We start from the raw sequence: 26,899 nt of genomic DNA on the forward strand, positions 1-26,899 counted from the left end.
ATGTCTTTTCGTTATGTTCAAGCACTGCAACGTTCTTTTTCGCCTGTGGTTAGGTCGAGAATCCTCAGCCACCCGAGCGACTTTCGATCGATATCACGAGATTGTGACGTGTTCATAAACCATCGAGGCATCGACACCAAAAAAAACGTAGCTGGGTTGCTCTTTGATCATCTTACTCGAATTGGGCTCCGACCCTTTTTAGATAGCAAGAACATGAGACCTGGGGATAAGTTATTCGACGAGATTAAAGAAGGGATCAGGATTTCTAAGATCGGGATTGCAGTGTTTTCGCCACGGTATTGCGAGTCTTATTATTGTTTGCATGAACTTGCCATGATGGTGGAGAATAAAAAGAAGATCATACCAATCTTCGTCGACATTCGACCGTCCGAGCTTCATGTTAAGTATAGCCATAGCTGCCCGGAAACTGAGCTGCAAAGGTTCAATTGGGCACTTGGAGAAGCCAAATACACCGTTGGACTCACTTTCGACTCCATTAATGGGTAAGCTTTGTTATCAAAAACAAGAAATCTTATTGCATAATGTTGAAGCTAAGATCATTCATGTTTATTATGGCCATTTTTTTAGGGATTGGTCCAAGCTGTTGAGAAAAGCTTCAAACGCCGTCATTGATAATCTGATCGCCGGCGAAGGTGTTCTGATGTCGGAAAATCAAGCAGCGTAAATATGATAAAAATTCGTTCAAATTCTTTGATAAATTAAGTTCAGGGATCATTAATTTCTCCGAATGTGGAAGAAAATTTCAAAATTCCCATCAATGTCTATCGTTACAAATGAATGTATATTGAATTCAAATTTATTTTTCAAATATATTTTCAACTCTTATTTTCTATGACTTGACTATGAGCTTGAACGTGTGAATTCCATATTCTAACAAGAATCCATACGTATTAATTATGTTTGATAAGAAATATATATATATATATTCTTAGTTCGATAAGAATTAAACCGAAAGAAAAATAACAAGTAAATGGGAAGGATTTATATAAGAAAAAGATACATAATATACCATTTTCATCAATTTAACCTAGTTTATCTAGTCAAATCTGTAACGACCCATGTTCAAGATTCGAAATTTGAACTTGGTACTTGATGACCTCAACATTCTCCTGTATCCTCTATGACATGGTCACATTACTTACTCTTTCGCACCTGAAGGTCTTGACATTTCCCATGTACACTCTATGACATGGTTTCGTTACTTACTCTTTCGTACTTGATAGCCTCGACATTTCTCATGCACCCTCTATGGCATGATCAAGTTACTTACTCTTTCGCACTTGATGATCTCGACATTCATCTGTATTATCCTCTATGACATGGTCACCTTATTTATTCTTTTGCACCGGACAGTCTTGACATTCCCCCTATACCCTTTATGACATGGTTACGTTACTTATTCTTTCACACCTAATAGCCTCACTATTTTTCTATATCTCCTATGATGGTTACGTTACTTATTCTTTTGCTACTAAAACTTTATTACATGTATTAACATTTTTGTTTATGAATAGTATAGTGAAACATCACTAATGTAGAAATGATGGAGAATATTCCTTTTGAGTTAAAGTTATAGTTAAATTAGTTATGGAGTTGACTTTATATGAGATTTGATTGACATGAACATCTCAATTTAAGGTTTTTATGTTCATATTTTTTGCAATTTCAATACCTTTTCATGGTAAATGTCCACCTCCCAAGTGTATGCTAAACAAGTTTTTGTTTGACATTTTTGTTTGTCAACCCTTAAGTCCTTAACAAACTTAACTTTGTTTTTTTCTTTTCTTCTTTTTTTTCTTTTTTTTTAATTTTTTTTCTTTGACTTTTATACCTTTTATATGGTTAAATTTAGAGAAAAATTATTATTTCTCTAAAAAAAAAATGAATGGATTATTTTTATTTTTTATTTTTTACACTAATCAGTTGAGTTTTATTTAGATTAAAATTTTGAATATAATAAAATATTTAATTAAATATAATTTAAACCCTAATCTTATGTTTTTTTCTAGAAACTTCGGCAGAATATTGTTTTTTTTTTTCTCTCTCTTTTTTATAATTTGGAAATTTAAAAGGAAAATTTGATTATTCAAAATATATTTTCGAAATGTAAATTAACTTAAAAAAGAAAAGACGGCGGATGAATAAGTTTGACTTTTAAATTTACTTAAACTACAAGTTTATTTTCATACTTATTTCCTCATAAAGTTTTTTTTTTTTTTAAATCTTTTTTAAATAAATAATCAAATTTTTAGTCAAATTTCATCAATAAAAATAAAATTTAAAACTCGGGTCTAATTTGATAACTATCAAATTACATTGGTTTACCCACCACGACTTCCATACTCATTTACCCACCACCTTATTGATATAAGCCGTCATTTTCACTTCATTCATTTTTCTTAGTCGTTTTATCTTTAGAATTACGTTCATTTGGATGTAATTTCGATTCATTCATGTACCTCTCATCTACTTAATGTCAGTAATTTAATAGAAATTAACATTTTTAATATAAAAGTAATTGAAAATTATGTAGCTCTTAATTTTTATTCATATTTTAATTAGCACGTGCTAAATTCTACATGACCATGTTCCTCAAAATGAATTGGTGGATGTTACGAAAAAAATGTATGTTTTTTTTCGTAGGAAAAGGAAAGTTTTAGGTCGATGAGGTGTGGGCCCGTGGCGCGTCGGGTGTAAATTGGCTGGTGGATTTAAATTATTATTTTTAAATAAATTATAAAGTCGTGGATTAATCAATATCTTAATTTAGCCGCATTACAATATTTAAATCCATATTATATTATATGTTTTTAAAATAAATGTAAATTGTGCGCCAGGAATTTCGGAGAATTATTCCAGAAACTTCCAAGAATTATGGAATGAAAAAATAAATAAATAAATAATTCCAGCGATAATCTCCCATATTTTCCGTGGAAATTGCCTTATTAATTTATTAGTATAAATATCAACTATTTATTTATATATATATACACACACAAAAGGTTAGAGTTATTTATTTATTTAACTCCATCTACAAAATTCTAGGATGAATTTGAAAATAATCTTTAAAAAAATCAAGTTAAAATTATTTTGATGATCAAATATGTCGAATCCGAGTAAAAGAGATGTATGTGAATAAACCGAGATCACATCTGAATGAGAGGTATTGACAATGAAACAACCCAAGTCCACTACTAGCAAAATGTACGGAGAAGTTTCCACAACTTTATAAAAAATGTTTCGTTCTCCTCGTCAACTAATGTGGGATCTCACAATCTACCCTTTTCAAGTTGCAGTGTCTTACTGGCACTCGTTTACCTCTCCAATCGATGTGTCGGGATCTCACAAAAAATTATTATCTATATCAACAAAATGCATCTTCTTTTTCGGTAGCTCAATTGTAGAAACTCCATAGTTAAACGTGTTTGGTATGAAACAATTATTAGTTGGATGACTTCTTGGAAAATTTTCTAATATGCAAGTGAGTGAAGACAAAACATACTAACATAATCCTAAACGTGGGACGTTACAAGTACCAGAATTCAACGCTTTCGAGAGGGTGTTCAAAAAGTAGGCGAATTTTGCAGCCCATCCGAATTCAAAATGTGGCCCGTGAGATTGGGCCAAAGCCCTTGGGCCCAGGCCCATACATCTCATGGCCCATGAAATTGGTACTAGGTTTTGGTAAACAAGAAATAAAGAAAGAATAATATCACAAAAGCTTGTTTCTTTTTACAAATAATAATGAAATTAGAGATATTCTTTTGAATTACTATACTCTTTATTAGAATCTAGATTTAATACTTAGTACTATCCGAAAATATTTATATATAAATTTATACAATGAATTTTCTTCTACGTTCTTACAATTCTGATATTCATTCGGAGAAATTTTATTATTTCTACATAATTTATTTAACCTAAATTGAACAATATTGTATCATCAACCGTTCGATAAAACGATAGCTAAAATTTACCGAAAACGAGTAGAAAGCAATTTGGAAAATAATTTGATAACTTTAAGCGAAGAGGAGACTCACGAGCGTCCCTACCCATTTCCTTTTGTTTTGCATACTGTGTAACTCATTGTGAAATTCCACCTGGATTGGAGGGAAGAACAAAATATTCTTTATAATGGGTAAATTTCTCTCATAGTAACGCGTTCTAAAACTATGAAGCTGACAATACGTAATGGGTCAAAGTGGACGATATCTACTAGTATTTGGCTTAAGTTATTGCACCCATTATCTTATATTTTTACGTCACTAATGTAACATCTTAAAGCTAAATCGGGTTTGTGTAGATTACATTCGACTAGTTAAAATACAATAGATTATCAAAACCTAACTTTATGGGATTAAAGAGTACTTGAATTTTTATCATTCCTGAGATCGATAAGCTTATAATTAATACGAATCAATCAAACTTACACATTATTTCTAATCCTCGAATTCGACGCACTTAACTCGTGAATAACATACTCGATCGAAGTTCATAATAAGAGGTTTTAGTATGCGACTTGTGAAGCATGCCATATCTGCAGCTCCTGCCGGGTTTCCGATTGCACCCCACCGACGAGGAGCTAGTGGTTCACTATCTTACATGAAAGCTGTCGTCTTCTCCTCTTCCAGCTCCGATCATCGCCGAGCTTGATTTGTACAAGTTCGATCCATGGGAGCTTCAAAGTAATGAACTTTATCGCTTTTTCTTAGCTTTATTTGAGGTTAAAATGAAATGGGGTTTGTGGGTTATAGTATTAAAATATATTTTATATAGCCGTTAAAATTTTTCCCTCGTTTGGTTAGTAGTATATTAAATAAGTTAGTTGAGTAATATATTTAAATGTTGTAAGCATTAATAAAGATTGGACCTTCAATCTCACTTCTATTTCTCATTCTTTAACATGATAGGTAAAATACAGTGTTTGGAAGCAAGAATAGTATCTTTTTTATTCTGAGAGAGCGAAAATATCCGAATGGGACAGGCCGAATAGGGTGACAGTTTCTGGGTATTGCATGGCGACGGGAACTGATAAGACTATTGCGACCGCTAATGGAACTTAGAAAGTTGGCGTCAAGAAAGCCCTCGTCTTTTGTGGTGGAAGGCCTCCTAAAGGTGTCAAAAACTAATTGGATCAAGCCTCTCATTCTCAAGTTTTAAAAATATTTTTGAACTTTCAAAATTTAAGAATGAATCATGGACATTTTCTTTGTATGGATTGTGATCACATAGTATTATTGGAGTCTATATTGGCTAATTTAAGGAAAGAGCATGAGTATATAAGTGAGAAACACTCCTAAGGAATCAACCAAGAGAAAAACTCTTGATGTTAAATGTTAAGAAATCAACTCAGAGGAAAGCTCTATACCAAATCCTAAGGATTCGGATTATCTTGTTCATCAAATATCTCAAAACAATAACATTTGTTTAAAATTTGAATCAGTACACAAGTAAGATTGATCATGTCAAACTTGAATGATTCTAAAATATGTCATCTAAATTACATAAAATTGCAAAGAAGAAGCTCAACGAAGATTAGCTCTAGAGCGGCAGCGGAAGGAAGAAGAACAATATCATGAGTTCGAGTTGATTCAGAAACAAAAAGAGGAGGCAGCTCAGAGAACTAAGCTAGATGATAAGAGTTTTAGTTGTGTTTTGCTCGAAGTTATTGAAGAGTCAAAAACTTACCGATTCTATGATATAGAAGCAGCAAATTAAAATATTGCGGAGGAAAATATTTGGGTTATTTCCTCTGATTCTTTGGCTGACGATGGCTCTCCAAGCTTGATGAATAAGGTCAGGAATGGGAGACCACCAGGATGAGAGACTATGCAATAGGAGAAGATTTTTGTGAAGGAGATGATGAAGCTCACTCGGCCATGTTTACCAAACTTAGCTCATGGCTAAAAGAAGGCACAAATGCTCATTTTACTACGTTTTCAAGTCTCTTTTACCATTACAACATACATGGTTTTATATAATATCAAAATGAAACCCTTCCATTAAGCATTTAAGAGTTATAACCTTAGTATTTTTGTATTAATGAAACAGTGTAACAATCCATTCAAAATTTATAACCATGATTCTTGCATCTTTTTTAATGGGGCATGAATTGAAACATTTTTTTGATAATTTTAACAACATTTTCTTCGCGTCTTCCTTAAAGTTTATATTGCATTATTGATGTCTTGGTTCATATCAGATACTATCTCTATTGGTATGAGGTCTTAAAGCAAAATCATAATAGCTTATATTCAAAATGAACAATATATACTAATGTGGAGGTTTGTTATTTCCAACATGGTATCATAGTCATACCCATATCTTAACTTAGTCACGCCAACAGAATCCTCAAGTGTCAAACAAAGAAGTTATGAACTTCGAAGGTATACGCATAACGACCAGGTGTCAAACAAACGATGTACTTTGTTTGAGAACTCGAGAAAAAGAGACCTCAAAAGAGTTGTTCTTTTTAGCTCTCACATTTGTTTTAGCAATCATAGAACAAATAGTATCTTTATAATGGAGTAGAAACATTATGTTATACACTAAAATTTCTCTTGTTCAGCCAAAAACATCATTAATTAAACCTTGTAATACGAATACATTAGCTAAAACCACTTCCAAATCAATCATCTAGAAGAAGGTAGGGTTTGTCCATTCAAAAACGAAATAAAGAACGCTAATGAACTGCTTGGCATGTTAGATAAAACCTGGGTTTTTTCAGTTGTTCCTAATTTAGATTCACACGTTTGCAGAATACCTCCGTTTGACCATTTGACAAAACACGTCAAATGGATCACCAAAGTTTTAGACGGAAATTTTTGTAGGAAATGACACAGATTTAGTTGGCCACTCTCCCACCATTTTTAGGATAATTTATATTTAAATAGAAAATCGGTTTCCTCTCACCGAATTTCTGTAGCTGATTATCGAAAAACAACATGGCATAAAGGATGGCACTGCATGCCCAGCTCCCCTAAATGTTGCAAACGTTAGGCCAGCATATTCCTGGTACCACCCGCTCACCTACGCCCAGTCGAACACGCTCAGCTTTATTTGATAATGATTTTGTTTTAGTTTTCGAGTCTAAATCCCGTTTGAGAATCGAAATCATTACCTGCTTCTCATGGTACCAAGACCTCCATGCCTTCGTAATTGGTAGACCGAGTGAACTAAGACTGTATCTTGTCGACAACACGGGAACTCTTCCATCGGTATCTCCACTGTTTCCATAACCAAATTTAGTTCAATTTATTTGATGAACATACTTAAATCTCTCTAATTCAAATTAGATCTTAGTTAAGTAACGTAGAAATGTGTTTAAGGTGTTTTAATTACCTGTAGATCCATACCCTAAGCCCAGCTGCAATTAGCTTCTTGTATATAGGAATCATCGAAGGCTTTGAGTCTGACCAGTTTTCGAACATGGTGATACTGTTTTTCAATCTCATCAATGTCAGTGCACGTCAAAAGATTAACCCGAATGGGTCGATGTCACGAACTTCAAAAAGTTTCATTCTTTTTTTTATAAATTTTATATTTTATTTCGAAAGATATGCTAGAAAAAGTTCTTTCGTTGAAATAAGATGAAATTTGACACTACAGTTAAAAGTATACATCATTTACAACGTAAATGGATGTGGTAGTTCACGGGTCAAAATTGGTTTGTTTAGATGATTTACATATCGCTATTAGTCTCAGGGTTTTAAAACATGTTTGTTAGGGAGATGTTTCCACACCCTTGTAAAGAGTGTTTCGTTATCCTCTTCAACTAATGTAGGATCTCACAATCCACCCTCTTGGGGCACAACGTACTCGCTAGCACACCGCTTGATGTCTTACTCTAATATAATTTGTAACGGTCCAAGTCCCACCGTTAGCAGATATTGTCTGTTTTGGCTCGTTACATATTGCCATTAGCCTCATAATTTTAAAACGCGTCTGTTAGGGAAAAGTTTCCTCACCCTTGTAACGAGTGTTTCGTTTCCCTCTCCAACTGATGTGAGATCTCATAATTATCGAAAATACTGTAATGGTATGGTGCTTTATTATTTCCTTTGTTATTTAGCAAATATGATTGAGATTAAAGAGAGATAATCCATGAAATGTAGATAATTGTTATCGTGCATACATTTACAGTAAAAATCTTTAGAACTCCCTTTTATAAGTGCTAAGAGTTTAATATTACTTTTAAACATTCCTGAATATTTTAAAACATCCTACTGATAATTTGTGGGTATTTAAGTTAATTTGGGATATTTGAAATTTAACAACAATTGGACAAAAATGGTTTTGAGGTTTGATTATACTATGTATGATGTAGCTTGATGATTGGGTTTTATGTCGAATTTCATGAAAAACACTGCACAAGCATAGATAATCATAGAGTGCGAAATGGAGAAACTTTCTATGGCGGCGGCGGCGGGGAAGCAGCTGAATCCGGTAGTTGGCGGAGGACACAAAGGCGGCGGGAACTGTTACTTGGACATTGTCGCCTTATCAGGCGGAGGTGACGAGATAATTAATCATCAAAACAGTTCGAATATCTCGCAGTTACCTTCGTCGAGATGTAGCTCAAAAGCCGCCAAACGTGGCAACCTTTGGGGCGGCGGCGAAACCGCATCCAACGGCGGCGGAAAGCCACACCGGCTCGATCTTATCAATAGCTACAACGGCGGCGGGACAACCGGAACTGAAGAAAATACGATTTCGTACGTGTCACTTCTCAACCAGCTTCCGGTGCAAAACGCAGCGTTTCAACTGGCTGCGCCGCTTATTGGGTCGTTAAGCGACGGCGTTTTGAGGTAACAGTTTCATCTTCCGACCACCATGAATTGGAACTCTTGGATCAATTTTAGGCACTAATGTAAAAATAATAATAATAAAGCAATTTAGGAAACAAATTTAGAAAATTCTCTCAATAATAAGAGACTACAGGTGGGTGTAGGGTTGTAATTATGATAATATTAGAGATTTATGATATCATTTATCTTATAATTAGTGAAATTAAATTAATTAATGACGCATCAAAAATATTTATTTATCCGTTTTTTTTTTCATCATCAAAAAATGAATCATTGATATTTTATTTGTATAGACATTTCCCATAGACTATCACCTTGAGGATTGTTGAAGTCTTGCATTGATTAATTTTAAGAAAGATCATGAGTATATAAGTGAGAGACACTGATAAGGAATCAACAAAAGGAAAAGCTCGGGTGTCAGATGATAAGGAATCTAACACAAAGAAAGTTTTGATACCGAAGGAAAATTCTTCAATGTGGCATGAATTAAAACATCTTTTGATAATTTTAACAATATTTTCTTCACATCTTTCATGAAATTTATATTTCACTATTGATGTTTTGGTTCATATCATACACTATCTCTACTAGTACGAGGCCTTAAAGCAAAATCATAATAGCTTATATTCGAAAAGGACAACATCATACTAATGTGGAAGTTAGATGGTATCATAGTCATACCCATATCTTAACTTAATCATGTCAATAGAATCCTCAAATGTTAAACAAAGAAATTATGAGCTTCGAAGGTATAGTCATAGCGACCCGATGTCAAATAAACGGTGTACTTTGTTTGAGAACTCGAGAAAAAGAGATCTCAAAAGGGTTTGTTCCTTTTAGCTCCCACGTTTGTTTTAGCAATCATACAACAAACATATCTATAATTGAGTAGAAACATTCTGATACACTATAATTTCTCTTGTTCAGCCAAAACCATCATTAATTAAACCTTCTAATACGAATGCATTAGCTAAAACCACTTCCAAATCAATCATTTAGAAGAAGGTAGGGATTGTCCATTCAGAAACGAAGCAAATAACGCCAATGAACTGCTTGGCTTGAAGCATGGCACTGCATGCCCAGCTCCCCTAAATGTTGCAAACGTTAGGCCAGCATATTCCTGGTACCACCCGCTCACCTGCACCCAATCGAACACGCTAAGCTTTATTTGATAACGATTTTGTTTTAGTATTCGGGTCTAAATCTCGTTCGAGAATCTGAATCATTACCTGCTTCTCATGGTACCAAGGCCTCCATGCCTTCGTAATTGGTAGACCGAGTGAACTAAGACTGTATCTTGTCGACAACACGGGAACTCTTCCATCGGTATCTCCACTGTTTCCATAACCAAATTTAGTTCAATTTATTTGATGAACATACTTAAATCTCTCTAATTCGAATTAGATCTTAGTTAAGTAACGTAGAAATGTGTTTAAGGTGTTTTAATTACCTGTAGATCCATACCCTAAGCCCAGCTGCAATTAGCTTCTTGTATATAGGAATCATCGAAGGCTTTGAGTCTGACCAGTTTTCGAACATGGTGATGCTGTTTTTCAATCTCATCAATGTCAGTGCACATCAAAAGATTAACCCGAATTGGTCACGAACTTTTAAAAGTTTCATTCTTTTTCTATAAATTTAAATTTCATTTCGAAAAGTAGACTAGAAAAAGTTTTTCCGATAAAATAAGATGAAATTTGATACCACAGTTAAAGTGGAAGGAATTACCTAATATCATTTACAACACCATTACGTAAATGGATGTGGTAGTTCACGGGTCAAAATTGATTTTTTAGATGATTTATGTATCACCGTTAGCCTCACGGTTTTAAAACGGGTCTTTTAGGGAGAAGTTTCTACACACCGTTATAAAGAGTGTTTTGTTTCCCTCCCCAATGTGGGATCTCACAATCCACCCCCTTTGAGGCCCAACGTTCTCGTCGGCACATCGCCCGGTGTCTGCTATGATATCATTTGTAACAACTCAAGCCCACAACTAGCAAATATTGTCTATTTTGACCCGTTACGTATCGTTAGACTCACGATTTTATAACGCGTTTGATAGGGAGAAGTTTTCACACCCTTATAAAGAGTGCTCCGTCCTCTCTCCAACCGATGTGAGATCTCACAAATATCGATATCTCTTTTAAGATGATAACAACGATCTTAATTTTGGACCCAAAAAATAAAAAAAGAAAGGAAAAATGAACTACATACTTGCAAATGCTCCAATTTTTGAGGCGATGCCCATCACTCACATGGAGGGCTTCTTGCACATCGGGTCTATTATAAAACGTTTTCGCATAGCCATCAAGGCACGGATCGTATCCACCCATCATTCTCGGCATCTGTTTCATCAAACAAAAACACATTAACTACATGATATCATCCACTTTAAACGTACTAAAAAGACAAGAAATTTCTCGACGACCATGGTATTGGAACGCTTGATCATAAGCGTTTGCATGGAATTGCCATCAGCAGATGCAGAATTGGCCATGCAAAGAGACGTATAAAGACTATAGATATCAATTTCTTTGTATTGGCTAAGCAATTCATCAACAGCATCACTACAAGTATTATTACTCCAAGTATCATTGCTATTAAAATCACAGCTTTCTCTTATAATTTTATGAGTTTCATCAGAAATAACTGCGTGGCTCCATGCATAATCCACCATCCCTCGCCAATCATCACCATCAGAAGTTTCAGGGTTCCCCAACTGTGAAGAATCAATCAAAAATCATTATAAAATATGAACCACAAATCAAAGATTTAGTGGAATTATATATACAATGAACATACCAAAACCCCATGCAAATCGATGTGAAAGGAGGAATCTTTATTCCTATCATGGATGAGCTCAGCCAGCTCAGGAACATATTTGCCTGTTTTTTTTTACAATACATTTGATGTGATTAATAAAAAAAACACGACATGAAATCAAGTGATTATTGGTGGGAAATCGATGAAAACCTGCGTAGCTTTCTCCTGCGATGTAAAATGTATGGTTTCTGTAGGATGGAAACTTGAGGAACCAGTTTTGTAGAAAGGTATAAGCATCGTTTGCTGTCCAAAAACATCACATAAAATCATGTTATATTTGTGAAAGAAAGAATCTTTCGATTATAATACTCAAAAGTTAGAAATCACGATTCTCCACAATGGTATGATATTGTCCACTTTGAGTATAAGCTTTCATGGCTTTGCTTTGGGCTTCCCCAGAAAGCCTCGTACCAATGAAGATGTATTCCTTATTTATAAACCCACGATCGTCCTCTTAATTAGCAAATGTGGGACTCCCTTCTAACAATGTTCGCCTCGAATCAAGTACACCATAGAGTCTCCCCTGAGGCCAATGTAGCTCTCGAACAATTTCCTCTTAATCGAGGCTTGACTCCTTTCTCTGGAGCCCTCGAACAAAGTACACTTTCGAGACTTGAGTCGTTTTTTACTACACTTTCGAGGCTAGCAACTTCTTTGTTTGACACTTAGGATTCTATTGACATGACTAAGTTAAGGGCATGACTCCGATACAATTAGGAATCACAGACCTTCACAATGGTATGATATTGTCCACTTTGAGCATAAGCTCTCGTGGGTTTACTTTGGGCTACCCCAAAAGACTTCGTATCAATGAAGATGTATTTCTTATTTATAAATCCATGATCATTTCTAAACACCCATTACCTGTAAATTCGTTGCCCAGATTATGGTAATCGGTAGTTGTATTTGTGTATGAAAAGCCGACACCAATGGGAGATTCCAAAAACAACATATTGGCCTCTACATCATATCATCATCATTAAAGTGTATTCTTTTCTTAAATTTTCAAAAAAAAAAAAAAAAAAAATTGAAAGATTTGGATAGAGATTGATAATGTTTTTATTTGAAATACCTTTATTCCAAGAATAGTCATTTAATTTGAGTCCATTTGCATCATTGTCCACTATGAAAGGACCAATCTCTTGTGTTGCTCCATAACCCACAGAGGAGCACCCAGGACCTGAAACCCAACCAAATAAACAAGAATCGTTTGTCACCTCACCTCAGAACAACATTGAAGCAATGGAGCATTCATTTTTATAATATAAATAGTTTGTAATGGCTGATCGATTGTAGTAGAGTTTTATTGGACTTAGAATGTAAATAGCTTACCGATCGTGGCATAAATCTGGCCATAAAGTTTAACTCACATTGGCTAATTAAGGGAATGATCATTCGTTTATAAGTAAGGAATACATCTCCCACCAAAAGCAAATCCACGAGATTTTATGCTCAAAGTGGACAAACCGTGATTTCATACCATGACTCTTAATTTAGTCATCTTAATAGAATTCTAAGAGTCAAGCCTCAATTTAGAAGGTTCTATGGATCTCATAGAAGCTATAAGAGTTTATGCTCAAACTGAACAGTATCGTATCGTACGATTATAGAATTGAAAATAGTACGATGAAATGATTGATTACCTCCGTTGAGCCAAAGAACCAAGGGTTTTTGGTCAGGGTGAGAGGCAGCCTCATAGAACCAGTAAAACAATGCCCTGCCATGGGGCTCGTGGACGGTGACATAGCCGGCGAAATGGCGGAATCCGACGAGGGGTTGGCCGGGCAAGTTAGTGACGAGGTCATCTTGTCGGGAGGGATCAGTGTGTAAAGGCCATTGTGTTTTAGCCAATCCCAACGCAGGCGGCACAAGCAGAGCACAGACCACAAAAACCGTGCCCATTATTGAAAGCTTCATAATGGTAAATAATATGTTAAGGAGAAGTGTTTGTGAAGCATTGGAAACACACCCACTTCACCATTTATACACTCCAATTTTCTGAAATGAATTGGAGAGAGAGAGAGAGAGAGAGACATGTTGTCTTCCACGTGGCAAAACTGTGTTTATTTGACGGTGGGTGTTGTTCTTTTCTTTCCTTATTTGCATTTTTGGTTTGGGTTTGGGATCATATTTCAACCATTTTTTTAGAAGGCTTGTTTGATCTTTAGATGTTCTTCAAAATTTTTAGAACAAATTAGAATCAGTTCTTCAGCTGTTTTCAAATTAGTTTTTTTTTTTTTTTTTTTTTTTTTTTTTTTTTTTTTTTTTTTTTTTTTTTTTTGTTCAATTGGAGATAATCTTTTCTAACCATTTGGTTGTTTTTAGGGATGCTTTTCTTGCATGGGAAAATTAAAATTTTTTTTTGTTGTAATTTAGGTTTGAGTAACTTCCTATGAATTTGTAACCGTAAATATTATCCGTTTCGACTTGTTACTTATATTGTATTGTCGTCAGTCTCATCGTTCTTGAAAATTTTTATAAGGAATGTTACGTTTCTCTCTCTTATTGACGTGGGATCTCACAATCCACCCCCTTTAGGAGTCAGCATTCTCACCGATCGTTCAGTGTCTGACTTTAATACCATTTGTAATAGCCCAAGCCCACCGTTAGCAGATAATTTACTTGTTACGTTTCGTCGTTAGCTCATGGTTTTACCTTGTAAGAAATGCTTTGTTCCACTCTCCAACCGACGTGGGACCTCACAATTCACCCCTTTAGGGTTCCAGCGTCCTCGCTAACACACTATCTGCTGTCTAGCTCTAATATTATTTGTAATAGCTCAAGTCTGCCGCTAGCAGATATTTTACATGTTATGTATCACCGTCAATCTCACAGTTTTAGGACGTCTATGTTAAGGAGAGATTTTCACACCTTTATAAATTATGCTTCGTTCCCCTCTACAACCGATGTAGGATCCTACAGAATTTCCTTAACAACATACCATAAAAAACAAAACATGTGCTTGTCTGTAAAGGCAACCGTCACCTAAATATAATTCAACTAGTCATAACATACAATTTTGACATACAACTTTGTATGAACGAAGTCCTAAGGATTGTAAACTTGCTGTTGTTTTGATTTCCTTTTGAGGAATGCTTTTATGGAGATCCATTTCAAAAGTAAACAACATGCAACTGAGATTACTTTTAGTACTGAAGCGTGTGGTAATATCACAGTGTTTAAAAGGAATTTTGCAGAAGCCACTATCGATTCTAAGCAAAAAGGACAAAACAATTACGACATTTATAAAACACTGTTCTGTCCAATTACAAAGCCAAAAACCACACACCTTCTTTGGTCATGTTTCATTGTTTGTTTAGTTGGTTGAGCTGGTATACAAGTCCACTATTAGCAGATATTGTCCGCTTTGATCTATTTACGTATTGCTGTTGGCCTTACAATTTTAAAATGCATCAATTAGAAAGAGGTTTTTACACTCTTATAAGAAATGTTTGGTTTTCCTTTCCAACTGATGTGAGATCTCACAATCCAATTCCTTGAGAGCCCAGTGTCCTTCTAGCTCTAATATCATACGTCACGGGTCAAAACAGACAATGTCTACCAACTATCGACTTAGACAGTAACAAATGGTATCAGGGTTAGACACTGGACAGTGTGTCAACGAGAATGTTGTGCCCCCAAAAGAGTGGATTATGAGATCCTACATCGGTTGGAGAGGGGAAACCTCTCCCTAACAGACATTTTAAAACCGTGAGATTGACGATCATATGTAACTGGTCAAAGCAAACAATACTCCTAGTGGTAAGCTTGTAGTATTACAAATGGTATCAAAGCCAGTTAATAGATGATACGAGGTATTTGTCGAATTAGGACTAGATCCTCTCTATAGTAGATGCATTTTAAAATCGTGAAGCTGACGACGATACATAACGGGTTAAAGCAGGCAATATCTACTAGCAATGTGCTTGAGTTGTTATAACTGAAAATTGAGACGAAGAAAAAGGTGGTTCTAAGAAAACCGAGATCCCGATCATCGTCATCACAAAGTGGAAAGATGGAATTTTGTGGCGAACCCTTTGGTGGGTATGGCTCTTTTTTTGAATTTGGATCTGACCAAAAAAACCCATCAAATTTAGGTTATGTTATTGAAATAATGACTAAGCTTCCAACTTTTTGTTTAGTTGAATTATGAGATGGAATTCATTTATTTATCCAAACTTTATTTAAAAAAAAAAAACTCGAACTCGTTTTGCTTTATGTCTCTCGTTCTTCTTTTATCCTTAAATAACAGTAGCATTTTCGGGATTTAGACATTATCCATTTTGTTTCTTAATTGGGTATCTATAATTTCTTCTTTTTACTATTAAGATAACATATCTTGGTTGTGATATTACATCGTCCACTTTTTAGGTTTAAACTCATATCGAGCAAGCTTTTGATAACTTTGAATCGGAAGGTTAGGTGATCTTCAACTAAAGATCAGGCAAACATGCTAAATTAGAAAATTTGGAAGTGAAAATGTTTGTGAAAGCTTAGTAGGGTTTAGTTGCATTTTTTTTTTCAATTTTGCGACCACAAATTTTGATAGACATTGCTCAAATCTTTCTACCAACAACACTCCTTCCCGCATATTTTATTCACTCGAGTATTTGTTCATAAAAATGTTTATGAAAGAACGAATGTACGATCTACATATCATATGATTTAAAGTTATGGGGACCTCATGTATTTTTATGTCACATGCATTGGAGTACTTCTCTTGTTATGATAAATACAGACACATACACTACAATATTTATGTTTGACATGATATCATACAAGCTTCTTTCCCTCCATGGCTCTAGCAACGTCGTGCGGTAATTGAAGGGCAAGTCAGAAGATATGTATATGCCTGCCTAGTGGATCAATGTACACGTATATGGGTCATGTGTAGAGAAGTATTCGGTAATTGAAGGGCAAGTCAGGAGATATGTATATGCCTGCCTAGTGGATCAATGTACACGTATATGGGTCATATGTAGAGAAGTATTTATGAAAGATTTTAAAATTTATAGGATCAATGTACACGTATATGGGTCATGTATAGAGAAGTATTTATGAAAGATTTTAAAATTTATAAGTCACTCAACATAGAATTGTTGTAAGTAAAGCATGCATAACTATGGAGTTCTCAGCCATCCTACTCTCAAGATCGCTCTTATTCGGATGTAGTCTTGAGAGCGACCCTTTTGAACTAAGACCACATTCTCTAGGAATGCACCTATACCAAAAATTATCTTATTCTCAAGATCGCTCTCATCCTTTTCATGTATCATTCATTTGAGGTATGAATAGATATTATATTCATTTAGTTCATCTCCCATACTAGTACCCTCTCTCATCTTGATTCATCCTAATGAGTATTAATAAAAGTTTGTCTTGGGTAAGAAAAGATTTGGGAACCTTTGAATGAATTAGAAGTGGATAAATGTTGAAATAAAAGTTAGGAATGGTTGGGCAGTGGCCGCCGGCGCCGGCGCAATAGTAGGGCTGGGTTAGGCAACGCATGGCCTTAATGGGCGACACTAGGGCTTAAATGTGAGTGGTTATCTGACCGTTGTGGGGCAAAAGTGTGGGGCAAAAGCCTATTCTCCCTTTCAAATTAATGCCCCTTTTACTCAACTAGTGCTTTTAAGAACAATTTTTTTAAGAAAAAAGATTGATAATTGACCTAAAGTTTTTTTATCCACACGTTTTCTTTATAAGAATTATTCTTATTTTTGAAATTTTGGGTGATGTTAGTTCCTATAACGATCGCGTTGGTTTGTCCTCGAACTACATCTTACTGGGAGAATGACCTCAACATTTCCCTCTATTCTCTACGACATAGTCACGTTACCTACACCTCGCTTCCTTCTAGCATGTTTTGTTCTCACTCTCGTGCATCTCATGAAAATTTATGGGAGATCACTTAACATAGAATTGCTCAAATCTATTGTATCTGTATGAAGTTACGAGAATGACTTATGAGATAATGTTAGTATAAACATAACTCAATTAGTTTAAATACATATTTTCGACAAAAAAGTTCTAAGATTCAAGTCCACCGTTAACAAATATTGTTCGCTTTAGCCCGTTATATATTGTCAATCTCACAGTTTTAAAACACGTTTATTAGGAGGCTCAACATCGTCGCTGACACATCACTCGATGCCTAACTGTGATATCATTTGTAGCAGCCTAAGTCCACCGTTAGTAGATACTCTAATACCATTTGTAACAGCATCATTCTACCGTTAGCAGATATTGTTCGCTTCAACCTCACTGTTTTAAAATATCTATGTTAGGGAGAGATTTTCACACCTTTATAAGAATGTTTCGTTTTACTTTCCAATCGACTTAAAGATTTTATAGTAATATAATAAATATTAAATGAATACAAATAAAAACCAGCAGATTAATTACTTTTGTCAAAGGGAAGAAAAAAACAAACAAAAGCGTTAGCAAATATTCGAGTCTATCCTGAATGGATGATGGGGCAAAAAAGAAGTCATTGAAAGGTATTGATTGTAAGTGATGTCAAAGACCAGCTGCCCACTCAAACAGCGCCAAGCCAATGCCATTCCCGATGCCACAGCCACTGCCACTGCCACTGCTAGCTAGCAATGGCATACGTAAAATGAATTGGCCTTTGATGTGACTCTTAAAAGCACCAAATTTTGCCAAAACGTACACTAGTTTTCTTTTCACGCACTTCCCTCCATTTGCTGCATCTGATCTGAATCATTCAGCTTTTTTTTGACATGTTCTGTACATATCCACACCTACCCACTTCCTCCAACCCTTCCTTCATCTCCATTTTCTTCCCTTGTCTTTTTGCCTTCTTAAACTAGAAAGACTTAGGCCAATGGGTTTATCATACCATCTCTGATGCGATATTTCATGTGGGTTAGAAGGAAGAACGAAGTATTTTTTATAATAATGTGAAAATCTCTCTCTAGTATACGCATTCTACAAATTCTGAGATGAAGCTCGAAAAAGATAGCTCAAAGATGACAATATCTACTAGTGATGAACTTGAGTTATTACAAATGCTATCAGAGCTAGACACTGGATGATGTGCCAGTGAGGAGGCTGAGCCCTGAAGAGAGGTGAACACGAGACAGTGTGCCAGCAGAAATGCTGGTCTCGAATGGGGGTAAATTGAGGGGTCACACATTAATTGGAGAAGGAAATGAGTGTCTGTGAAAACCCTGACCCTAAATGAAGGTGGATTGTGAGATCCCACATTGGTTGGGAAGGAGAACTAAACATTTTTTATAAGTGTGTGAAAACCTCTTCCTAGACATCACACATCAGTAGAGGAGAGAGAAGAGGAGAACGAAACATTTTTTTATAAATGTGTAGAACCTTTCATTAGCAGGCATCCCACATCTCTTTAAGAATAGAACGAAACCTCTCTCTATCGAAAGTGTTTTAAAAATCTTGAGTGGAAAGTTAAATAGGTAGCGGTAGACATGGGTCGTTACGCTTTTGGCAACATGTGAAAAAAGACACCCTTTTTGCTACTTAGGTTGGGAAAATCGTAAGTTAAGTGTGTTATGAACCACTCAGTTACTATACTTTTTGGTGCTTGTTTTTCATCTTCCATCAGTTTTGGTTCTGTTTTAATGACGTTTTGAGTATACAATTCGATGCCTGGTGTTGGGACACAACTCATGGTTATGTAAAAAGGCTACCCATCACCTCATTTTCCCTTGCCTTTTTATCTGTCTTCCACCAGTTTTATTGGCTTCTTTTTCAGACTTGTTTCTTCTGTCTTTTGAAATTTCAACCATCATATATCATCAAATAATTTTATAGACTTTGTATAAGTTGTTCAAGTTTCATGAACAAACCCACAACAAATTTCAATATTGGTGTTCAAATATTCGTTCATATACCTATCAAGTTGAGTACTGATGTCGTTATTCATATTTTTTTATCTTCCTAGAAAAAATTTCAAGGAGTAATCCTACTTAATTGGTCTAAGTCAAACACGTTTAATTTTGAAGTTCTTACAATTGAGTCATAAAAAGAAAGTTGCATCGTGTTTGTATATATAGTTATGGACTCAGTTTATCCACGTATTCCTTCTGAGCTTTGGTGTCACATGTCCACCTACATTCAACTTGGTTTGCCCTTGAATCACATCATACTATGAAAGGTTCTAATTTTATACTATATGTAATGTCCTATGTCCGTTTCCCTCAAGGTTTTTAGAACATGTCTAAGTTTCTACACCCTTATAAACAAAACTTCATTCAGATATTGTTTTCAGTCTTGATTCATTCATGTTCGACTCAAATTTTTTTTAAACAAAAAGAATTATTTAAATAAAATTGGTAAAATTTAATAAGTGAAATTTAATTCTGCTAGCAAATATGGTTTGCTGTACTTGTGACAGAGTAAATGTTTTATTCTACTCTCCAATCAATGTAAGATCTCACAATTCACCCATTTTGGAGGTCGGCGTCCTCATTGACATACCACCCCGTGTCTAGAAATATTATCTGCTTTGCCGGTCACACGTAACATTTCAGTCTAGCAATAGTTTGAAAATTTCAATTTTATTTCTTTAATGGTAGAAAATAATAAAATTTGTCAACACGTGAGGGGAGAGTGACTCCGAAAACGGAGTACAGTTAATCCGTTTTGGTTCTTTCCGTTCAACGCCAATCACAAACCCTAATCCAAAAATCCCAAAATTCCTTTGGGAGAAATGTCCCAAAACCATCACCAAAATCCCCAATTCTTTCTGAATTACTGGGGAAACATCTCCGAGGAAGATCATTACGCTTCTCAACGAATCAAATCCTCCAAATCCTTCTACACTTCCCCTCGCGGCCTCAAGCTCTTCACTCGTTCATGGCTTCCTCTGCCTCCCGTCCTTCCCCGAGCCCTCATCTTCATGGTCCATGGCTACGGCAACAACATCAGCTGGACCTTCCAAGCCACTGCCATCTTCCTCGCCCAGATGGGTTTCGCCTGCTTCGCTCTCGACCTTGAAGGCCATGGCGGATCCGAAGGTCTCAAAGCCTTCGTCCCTAATGTCGACTCTGTCGTCCACGACTGTCTCTCCTTCTTCCGATTCGTCAAATTGAACCCCCAATTTCAGGGTCTGCCCGCCTTCCTCTTCGGTGAGTCAATGGGCGGCGCGATTTGCTTATTGATCCATTTCGCGGACCCCGAAGGGTTCGATGGCGCTATTCTCGTCGCACCCATGTGCAAAATCTCTGATAAAGTGAAACCCATTTGGCCGATTCCTCAATTTCTTACGGCAGTTGCGAGGTTTTTGCCGAGTTTGGCGATTGTGCCGACGGCGGATCTGTTGGAGAAGTCGGTGAAGGTGGAGGAGAAGAAGATTGTGGCGGAGATGAATCCGATGAGGTATAGAGGGAAACCCAGATTGGGGACTGTGGTGGAGCTTTTGAGAGTTACAGAGGATTTGAGCGGGAGGCTGGGCGATGTGAGGCTGCCGTTCATCGTCGTCCATGGAGATGCGGATGTTGTTACGGATCCGAATGTGAGCAAATCTCTGTATGAGGAAGCGCAGAGCGAGGACAAGACGATGAAGATTTATGAGGGAATGATGCATTCTATGCTGTTTGGGGAGACGGATGAGAATGTGGAGATTGTTCGAAATGATATTGTTTCTTGGTTGAATGCGCGATGTAGGAGTAGGATAAGTGTTAGATGAATATATTCAAATTGTTTCGTTGATTTTAAGGAAACTTCTTGTTCTGGGAATTTGATTGTTACATTGTCGGTAGAACTGATGAAATGTTATGATAATTTTTTTGGTTTCGGGTAAATTAATAAAAATATTCATAAATTTTATAATTGGTCTTTTTAGAAATTTTATGAAGGGAAGTTGGAATAAGAACTAGCATGAAAATCAATCCATTCTATTATGATCGGTGTCTCCTTGAGTTGCGGGTGGTGAAGAGTGGACATAGGGACCCGAGTCAGGGTACATATAGGGACTGGGTTAGGGTACAACGTAACTTAGACCTGGTAAAAAATTACTTAGACTATTTCATTTACAGTGAGCCCGTGTGGTAAAAAATTACTTAGACTATTTCATTTACAGTGAGCCCGTGTGGTAAAAAATTTCAACCCGTGTAGTAAGAAATAAGAAATTTCAATTTAATATCTTTCAAATACTTTTGTTTTTTTTTTTAATTAAATATATTATTAAAAATTTTGAAATTCGATATTTTCAATAACTTTTTAAATATTAATGTAGTATTTTTTTTAATATTTATACCATGATTTATATCTTAGTTATAAACTATTAAAGTATGTTTTCAATCAATTTATTTATTTTTTATGAGTTTGTATAATATATTTCATGATTTTTTTTTCTCTAAAATATATAATAACATTTTTTTTTTGTTAAATTACCATTTAATTCCTAATTTTTTTTATATTTTTATCTATTTAGTGCGTGACTTTTAATGAATAATGAATTATTATTAGCTTTTTCTAACAATTTCAGAAAATAAAAGAGTAATAATACAATAAGATAAGAGTAATTAGATATTTTATTTATTTGTTGGAATATTTATAAAATTAAAATGGAAAATAAAAAGTTGGTATATTATTATCTATATAAAGGGTTTAATTATTCACAAGCAACGAAAGTCGATTGGGCCTGGTTGAGTGAAGCGGACACGAAAGGAACCGAATAAGACCCGTGAAGCCCAGACCCGGATCCATTAACTCGGAGAATTTCAACTCCCCGACTGCCCGCGTTTGAGGATCGCCGGAACGCCATTTGCAATCCACTGGGAGCAGCGAAGATTCTTGATTGATACCTTTTGAGAGTAATTTATCTTTCAGAGGTACAATTTTCTTCGTGATTTTTCTCCGAAATGAGTTTGTTGGATTTATTGTAAGTTTTCGACCAGTCTTTTTTGTTCGTCTCTCTAAATTTACTGGAATTAGGGCCTAATTCCTTAGTCAGATTCGTTCTCTGTCTTTCCATTTTTGTTCTTGGGAGCTTGAGAGTAGTATTTGGAGTCAGCTAGTGTTTGTAATAGCGTCGGATTATGATATCAGTAATCGGATTTTCTTTTCTTTTTTTAATCTCAGATTTCTTCTAGGTGAGTTTGCGGTTTTGATTGTGTATAAATCGATGGATTTGAAGGCAGCGCACTGATGTCATTGTTCTGGATTGTAATTCGTCAATTTGCAGAAAACGAAGCGATGGTATATGACTTCAAGCGCACATTCTTGATTGCATAATCAAACAACAGCCTTTTGTTTTTTATTCTAGTTTTGTGTTCTTTTAAGGAAGTGAATTTAGAGTTCACCACTGAAAGGGCTACAGATCTTTCAATCAAGATTCTTTCTTCAGGATAGGTTTATAGTTTGTTATAGTTCTTTTCCCCCCATAATATGATTCGGCCTTTACTTTACTCTCTCAGGCCACGTCAAAGAAAGTTATTACAAGGGAAGAGTGGGAGAAGAAGCTTAACGACGTCAAGATTAGGAAAGAAGACATGAATAAATTGGTAATGAATTTCCTCGTCACTGAAGGTTATGTTGATGCAGCTGAGAAATTCCGGATGGAGTCTGGGGCTGAGCGTATCCATTAGTTAATTCAGTAACTAAGGCCCTCTTTTCATTTTTGTTTATGTGGAATGTTGATTTATGTGGAGTTCTTGAGATTTGCCTTTCTATTTGCTTCTCCTTATGGATATATAGCAGAAATTGATCTTGCGACCATAACGGATAGAATGGCCGTCAAGAAGGCTGTACAATGCGGTAATGTTGAGGATGCAATTGAGAAAGTGAATGATTTGAATCCCGAGGTTTGATTCCTACACTGAAAACTTTGTTTGGTGGTTAGAATAGATGTTCATCAACATCTTTAGTAATAAACGTATAGGACGAATTATGCTCTGCAGCCTTTTGTTATGTTCTCTTCATGCACATACCCGGAACATGAAAATATTTAACTGCTGTTGGCTTCGCGTGATGAATATTCTTAATTTCACTTGGAAATTTGAGTGCTTTATGACATGTTATATGCTATAGACCAGCTACCAATCAAAGATCTTTACATACTTACCGCCTTCCCTGTCTTTGTAATTTTCATGTTCATTGAACCAAATCTTGTGTGTACATGTGATATTAGATGCTGTTGGTCTTTTTAGCATCTACTCATGGTATATAGCTTGATGAACCTGATGACATGGATTTTAACGATCGATTAGGCAATTATCAATAAGATTTTCTTCTTTTTCCTTCCTTTCTGAGGATGTGATTTCACTCCATTTGTGGTTTGAGCCTAAGTGATCTTTTTATTCGTAAATATGTATGGAATGGGAAGTTGGATTCCCAATTATCTTATCAAACAATAATAATTTATTTAAAGAAAGGAAAATAGTAGTACACATGCACACGACGAATAAATGTCATTTGTTGCTATCATGTTAGCTACCTGATCAAGTTTCTTATGGTAACTGGAAAATAGTTGGATATTGTTTGTTTGATGTTCTCTCTTCAGTTCTTGATGTTATATTATCTAAACACACATCTAAAGTAAACTATCTTGCAGATATTGGATACAAATCCCCAATTGTTTTTTCATCTCCAACAGCAAAGATTGATCGAACTAATTCGTAATGGAAAAGTAGAAGAAGCTCTTGAGTTTGCTCAGGAGGAGCTTGCACCAAGGGGAGAAGAAAATGTAACTTATGTGGCTTTCGCTTTCCACCTTTCTATCATCATATTGTAGCTTATGATAGATCAATAAAGTATATAAATGCTCATGTACTCGTTGACATTTGAAATGTCTTATGTACACTTCAACTATGGATTTCCCTTCACCTTCACCTTCTCTCCAAAATAACCCTTTTACTTCTTTCAGCAAAGCTTCTTGGAAGAGTTGGAGAGAACAGTTGCTTTACTTGCTTTTGAAGATGTTTCCAACTGTCCGGTGCGAGACCTTCTGGACATCTCTCAGCGCCTGAAGACAGCAAGTGAAGTTAATGCAGCCATCTTAACAAGTCAGAGTCATGAAAAAGGTTAAAATTCTTGCCACCATTTGCATTTGAAGTGCCTAACATTAAAATAGTATTCTCTTTCCTACTTGGGAAATGCTGCTAGATCTCTGCCATGTCCAATAATAACATCATGGCAATGAGAATTGAACCTTTGCTTAATATCAGTACTAGAACAAAATCATTGATTTTGATCTCAACTCTAAAGGACACACGATAATATTTTGAGTAAGCAGGCGCATCAATGGCAGACCAAAAGAAGTCAAGAACAGTCTAGTTTTGACCTGCAACCTGATTTAGTGTACTTACGGCTAACAAATTACAATTTGTTGTCGTTTTACAGATCCGAAGCTGCCAAGCTTGTTGAAGATGTTAATGTGGGCACAGGACCAACTTGATGAGAAAGCAGCGTATCCTCGCATCAATGATTTATCCACGGCTATGCTTGAAGATCCTCCTATTTGAATACGTCTTCCAAAAGAACGGTGAAAGAGATTTCTCAGCGTGTTTGATTGGAAGAAATAAAATCACGTAGGTTGATCATTTGTAGTTTCCTTATTGTCTTTCATCATCTTCATTTTAGAATTTCCTTAGTTACATTACTGGCCTCAAATGCTAAGATGGTTGTGTACAAAAGATTATCAAACCTTTATTCTTCAAGTGTCAAATTGTGTGCAACATGTTTGTCCCGCTCACCTTCCTCGCCTTACTTAGAATCTTACAATAATACAACCAAAATTCTTTCCATTTAGGCAGTGAAATGAAAAGAAAGCTTGCGACTTTCTAAACCTCTCTATCCTATTCAAAAGGACATAATGATGAGAAGGAAACAAGCTATGTACATGGAGAAATTGTAAGGATTGCCACAATTCTGAAGTGTTCATACTTGGATGCATCATCAAGAATATCCTCGCTGATTTTGGTGTGCCCATCATCAAAATTAAGAGCATAGCTACTAGGATCGTACTGAAACCTTAGTGGCCGCTTGCTTCCATTCTTGATGGCCTTCTTTAAAGCAGCCCTCACCCTCCAGAACAAACTCATACATTGTCTTTTGCCGTAGGCATTCATCCTCGCCAGCCCTCTACTGCCCTTCAGTTTCATCCCAAGCGCGCAGGACCCGTTCGATGAAATTCCCCAGAGAAATGGCTGCAGATTTCTTGAGAAATTAAAGGGCGTTGTAAATGAGGAGAGACACTCCCTTATACTGCTTGGATGGGAGGAGAAGAGAAGATGCATATATTATAAGTAAAAGCGTTGGAGTTTTGAAGAGAGTGGGAGGAGTAGAGCGCAAGCTTGTTGTAATGAAGGCTAAAATTCTATCATTAAGAGGAGGGGGATTGGTGGGGAAAATAGGACATGGTTGGCGCAGAGGTGCGGTGGGCAGAGAGCCTCTCCAATGTCGTATCACTATCAGAAACTGTTGTTGGCTTGGCTGCTGGTGCTGCCGCTTCTGGTAGAAGCCACTGCTTTGAGCGGTAATTTCCTAACCCATTATATTAGCAAACCATATGATATATATATATATATAATTATATAGTTTTAGTGTAACAGAATTTCATGTCAAATTCTTCCCTATAGACAAATTAGAACTATATGCAACAAAATTAAATAAATATGGCTACTGATAGTAAATATGGTTTTCTTTAAGCTTTTTCTTTTGGGTTTTTCCTCAAGGTTTTTAAAATGCATATTCTAGGGAAAATTTTCTACACCCTTGTAAAGAATGGTTTGTTCTCCACTTCAACCATGTGTAATCTCACAATTCACCCCCTTTACTCAATGTCTTTGTTAGCAGTCGTTCCTTTTTCCAATAGATGTGGGACCCCCTCCCCACACTCACCAATTTAACCTCTTTTGGGGTCAGCGTTCTTGCTATCCCTCGTTCTCTCATCTATCGATGTGGAACCTTCCACCAATTCACCCCTTTAGGGTCCAATGTCCTTACTGGCACACCACTTCGTGTCTTCCCCCCTTTAAGGCTCAACCTCCTTGTTGGCATATCGCTTGATGTCTGGCTTTGATACCATTAGTAACGACTCAAGCCTATCGCTAGTAGATATTGTTCTCTTTGGGCTTTCTCCTTACTTCTCCTTATGGTTTTTAAAACGCGTCTGCTAGACATAAATTTTCACACCCTTATAATGATCTTTTTGACCTTTCCCATCCATATGGGATTTTACTCTGGAATGAGATGATATTAATAGTGAGTGGCAATATTCCGAAGGATATTTGATTTTGTGGTGTTCTAAA

At 35.9% G+C, this 26,899-nt stretch overlaps 4 protein-coding genes and 1 pseudogene across 8 annotated transcripts; 4 read left to right on the forward strand and 1 right to left on the reverse strand.

Moving 5' to 3' along the window:
- LOC111489938 (vesicle-associated protein 1-4-like) lies at window positions 1–685 on the forward strand. The gene is made up of 2 exons (XM_023138342.1): window positions 1–503; window positions 589–685. The coding sequence occupies exons 1-2, from the start codon at window positions 1–3 to the stop codon at window positions 683–685; spliced, it is 600 nt and encodes a 199-aa protein (XP_022994110.1).
- A 6,972-nt stretch (window positions 686–7,657) lies between these two features.
- On the forward strand, window positions 7,658–8,889 carry LOC111489940 (annotated as a pseudogene).
- A 726-nt stretch (window positions 8,890–9,615) lies between these two features.
- Window positions 9,616–13,613, reverse strand: LOC111490124 (serine carboxypeptidase-like 31). 2 transcript variants are annotated; one of them, XM_023138625.1, is made up of 10 exons: window positions 13,298–13,613; window positions 12,727–12,834; window positions 12,519–12,614; window positions 11,805–11,897; window positions 11,634–11,716; window positions 11,260–11,550; window positions 11,046–11,176; window positions 10,279–10,374; window positions 10,058–10,163; window positions 9,617–9,966 (listed from the first exon to the last, which is right to left on the reverse strand). In XM_023138625.1, the coding sequence occupies exons 1-10, from the start codon at window positions 13,569–13,571 to the stop codon at window positions 9,820–9,822; spliced, it is 1,425 nt and encodes a 474-aa protein (XP_022994393.1). In that variant the 5' UTR covers window positions 13,572–13,613; the 3' UTR covers window positions 9,617–9,819. The 2 variants fall into 2 exon arrangements, with proteins under 2 accessions (XP_022994394.1, XP_022994393.1); XM_023138626.1 differs by lacking the exon at window positions 11,634–11,716 and having other exon boundaries at window positions 9,616–9,966; window positions 11,260–11,510.
- Window positions 13,614–20,234: 6,621 nt separating this feature from the next.
- Window positions 20,235–26,335, forward strand: LOC111490147 (caffeoylshikimate esterase-like). 2 transcript variants are annotated; one of them, XR_002719495.1, is made up of 2 exons: window positions 20,235–21,398; window positions 26,324–26,335. XR_002719495.1 is itself a non-coding variant. In XM_023138655.1 (1 exon), the coding sequence occupies exon 1, from the start codon at window positions 20,356–20,358 to the stop codon at window positions 21,331–21,333; it is 978 nt and encodes a 325-aa protein (XP_022994423.1). In that variant the 5' UTR covers window positions 20,235–20,355; the 3' UTR covers window positions 21,334–21,405. The 2 variants fall into 2 exon arrangements, 1 of the variants encoding a protein (XP_022994423.1); XM_023138655.1 differs by lacking the exon at window positions 26,324–26,335 and having other exon boundaries at window positions 20,235–21,405.
- On the forward strand, window positions 22,304–25,324 carry LOC111490172 (protein GID8 homolog). Of its 3 annotated transcripts, none has more exons than XM_023138688.1 (7): window positions 22,304–22,480; window positions 22,731–22,847; window positions 23,066–23,225; window positions 23,346–23,452; window positions 24,202–24,333; window positions 24,514–24,670; window positions 24,990–25,324. In XM_023138688.1, the coding sequence occupies exons 2-7, from the start codon at window positions 22,797–22,799 to the stop codon at window positions 25,109–25,111; spliced, it is 729 nt and encodes a 242-aa protein (XP_022994456.1). In that variant the 5' UTR covers window positions 22,304–22,480; window positions 22,731–22,796; the 3' UTR covers window positions 25,112–25,324. The 3 variants fall into 3 exon arrangements, with proteins under 3 accessions (XP_022994456.1, XP_022994458.1, XP_022994457.1); XM_023138690.1 differs by having other exon boundaries at window positions 22,742–22,847; XM_023138689.1 differs by lacking the exon at window positions 22,304–22,480 and adding an exon at window positions 22,512–22,530.
- Window positions 26,336–26,899: the final 564 nt, after the last annotated feature.

This window comes from Cucurbita maxima, unplaced genomic scaffold (assembly GCF_002738345.1).
Source record: "Cucurbita maxima cultivar Rimu unplaced genomic scaffold, Cmax_1.0 Cma_Scf00015, whole genome shotgun sequence".
Lineage (NCBI taxonomy): Eukaryota > Viridiplantae > Streptophyta > Magnoliopsida > Cucurbitales > Cucurbitaceae > Cucurbita > Cucurbita maxima.

What these genes read in the sequence shown, in the direction of transcription:
- LOC111489938 (XM_023138342.1), top strand. Translation starts at nt 1, where the DNA reads ATGTCTTTTCGTTATGTTCAAGCACTGCAACGTTCTTTTTCGCCTGTG. An exon ending in ACTTTCGACTCCATTAATGG is followed by an intron (nt 504 to 588) that starts GTAAGCTTTGTT and finishes CCATTTTTTTAG; the next exon opens with GGATTGGTCCAAGCTGTTGA.
- LOC111490124 (XM_023138625.1), bottom strand. Translation starts at nt 13,571, where the DNA reads ATGAAGCTTTCAATAATGGGCACGGTTTTTGTGGTCTGTGCTCTGCTT. An exon ending in GGTTCTTTGGCTCAACGGAG is followed by an intron (nt 12,835 to 13,297) that starts GTAATCAATCAT and finishes GTTGGGTTTCAG; the next exon opens with GTCCTGGGTGCTCCTCTGTG. An exon ending in TGACTATTCTTGGAATAAAG is followed by an intron (nt 12,615 to 12,726) that starts GTATTTCAAATA and finishes GATATGATGTAG; the next exon opens with AGGCCAATATGTTGTTTTTG.
- LOC111490147 (XM_023138655.1), top strand. Translation starts at nt 20,356, where the DNA reads ATGTCCCAAAACCATCACCAAAATCCCCAATTCTTTCTGAATTACTGG.
- LOC111490172 (XM_023138688.1), top strand. Translation starts at nt 22,797, where the DNA reads ATGTCATTGTTCTGGATTGTAATTCGTCAATTTGCAGAAAACGAAGCG. An exon ending in GATGGAGTCTGGGGCTGAGC is followed by an intron (nt 23,226 to 23,345) that starts GTATCCATTAGT and finishes ATGGATATATAG; the next exon opens with CAGAAATTGATCTTGCGACC. An exon ending in TGAATGATTTGAATCCCGAG is followed by an intron (nt 23,453 to 24,201) that starts GTTTGATTCCTA and finishes ACTATCTTGCAG; the next exon opens with ATATTGGATACAAATCCCCA.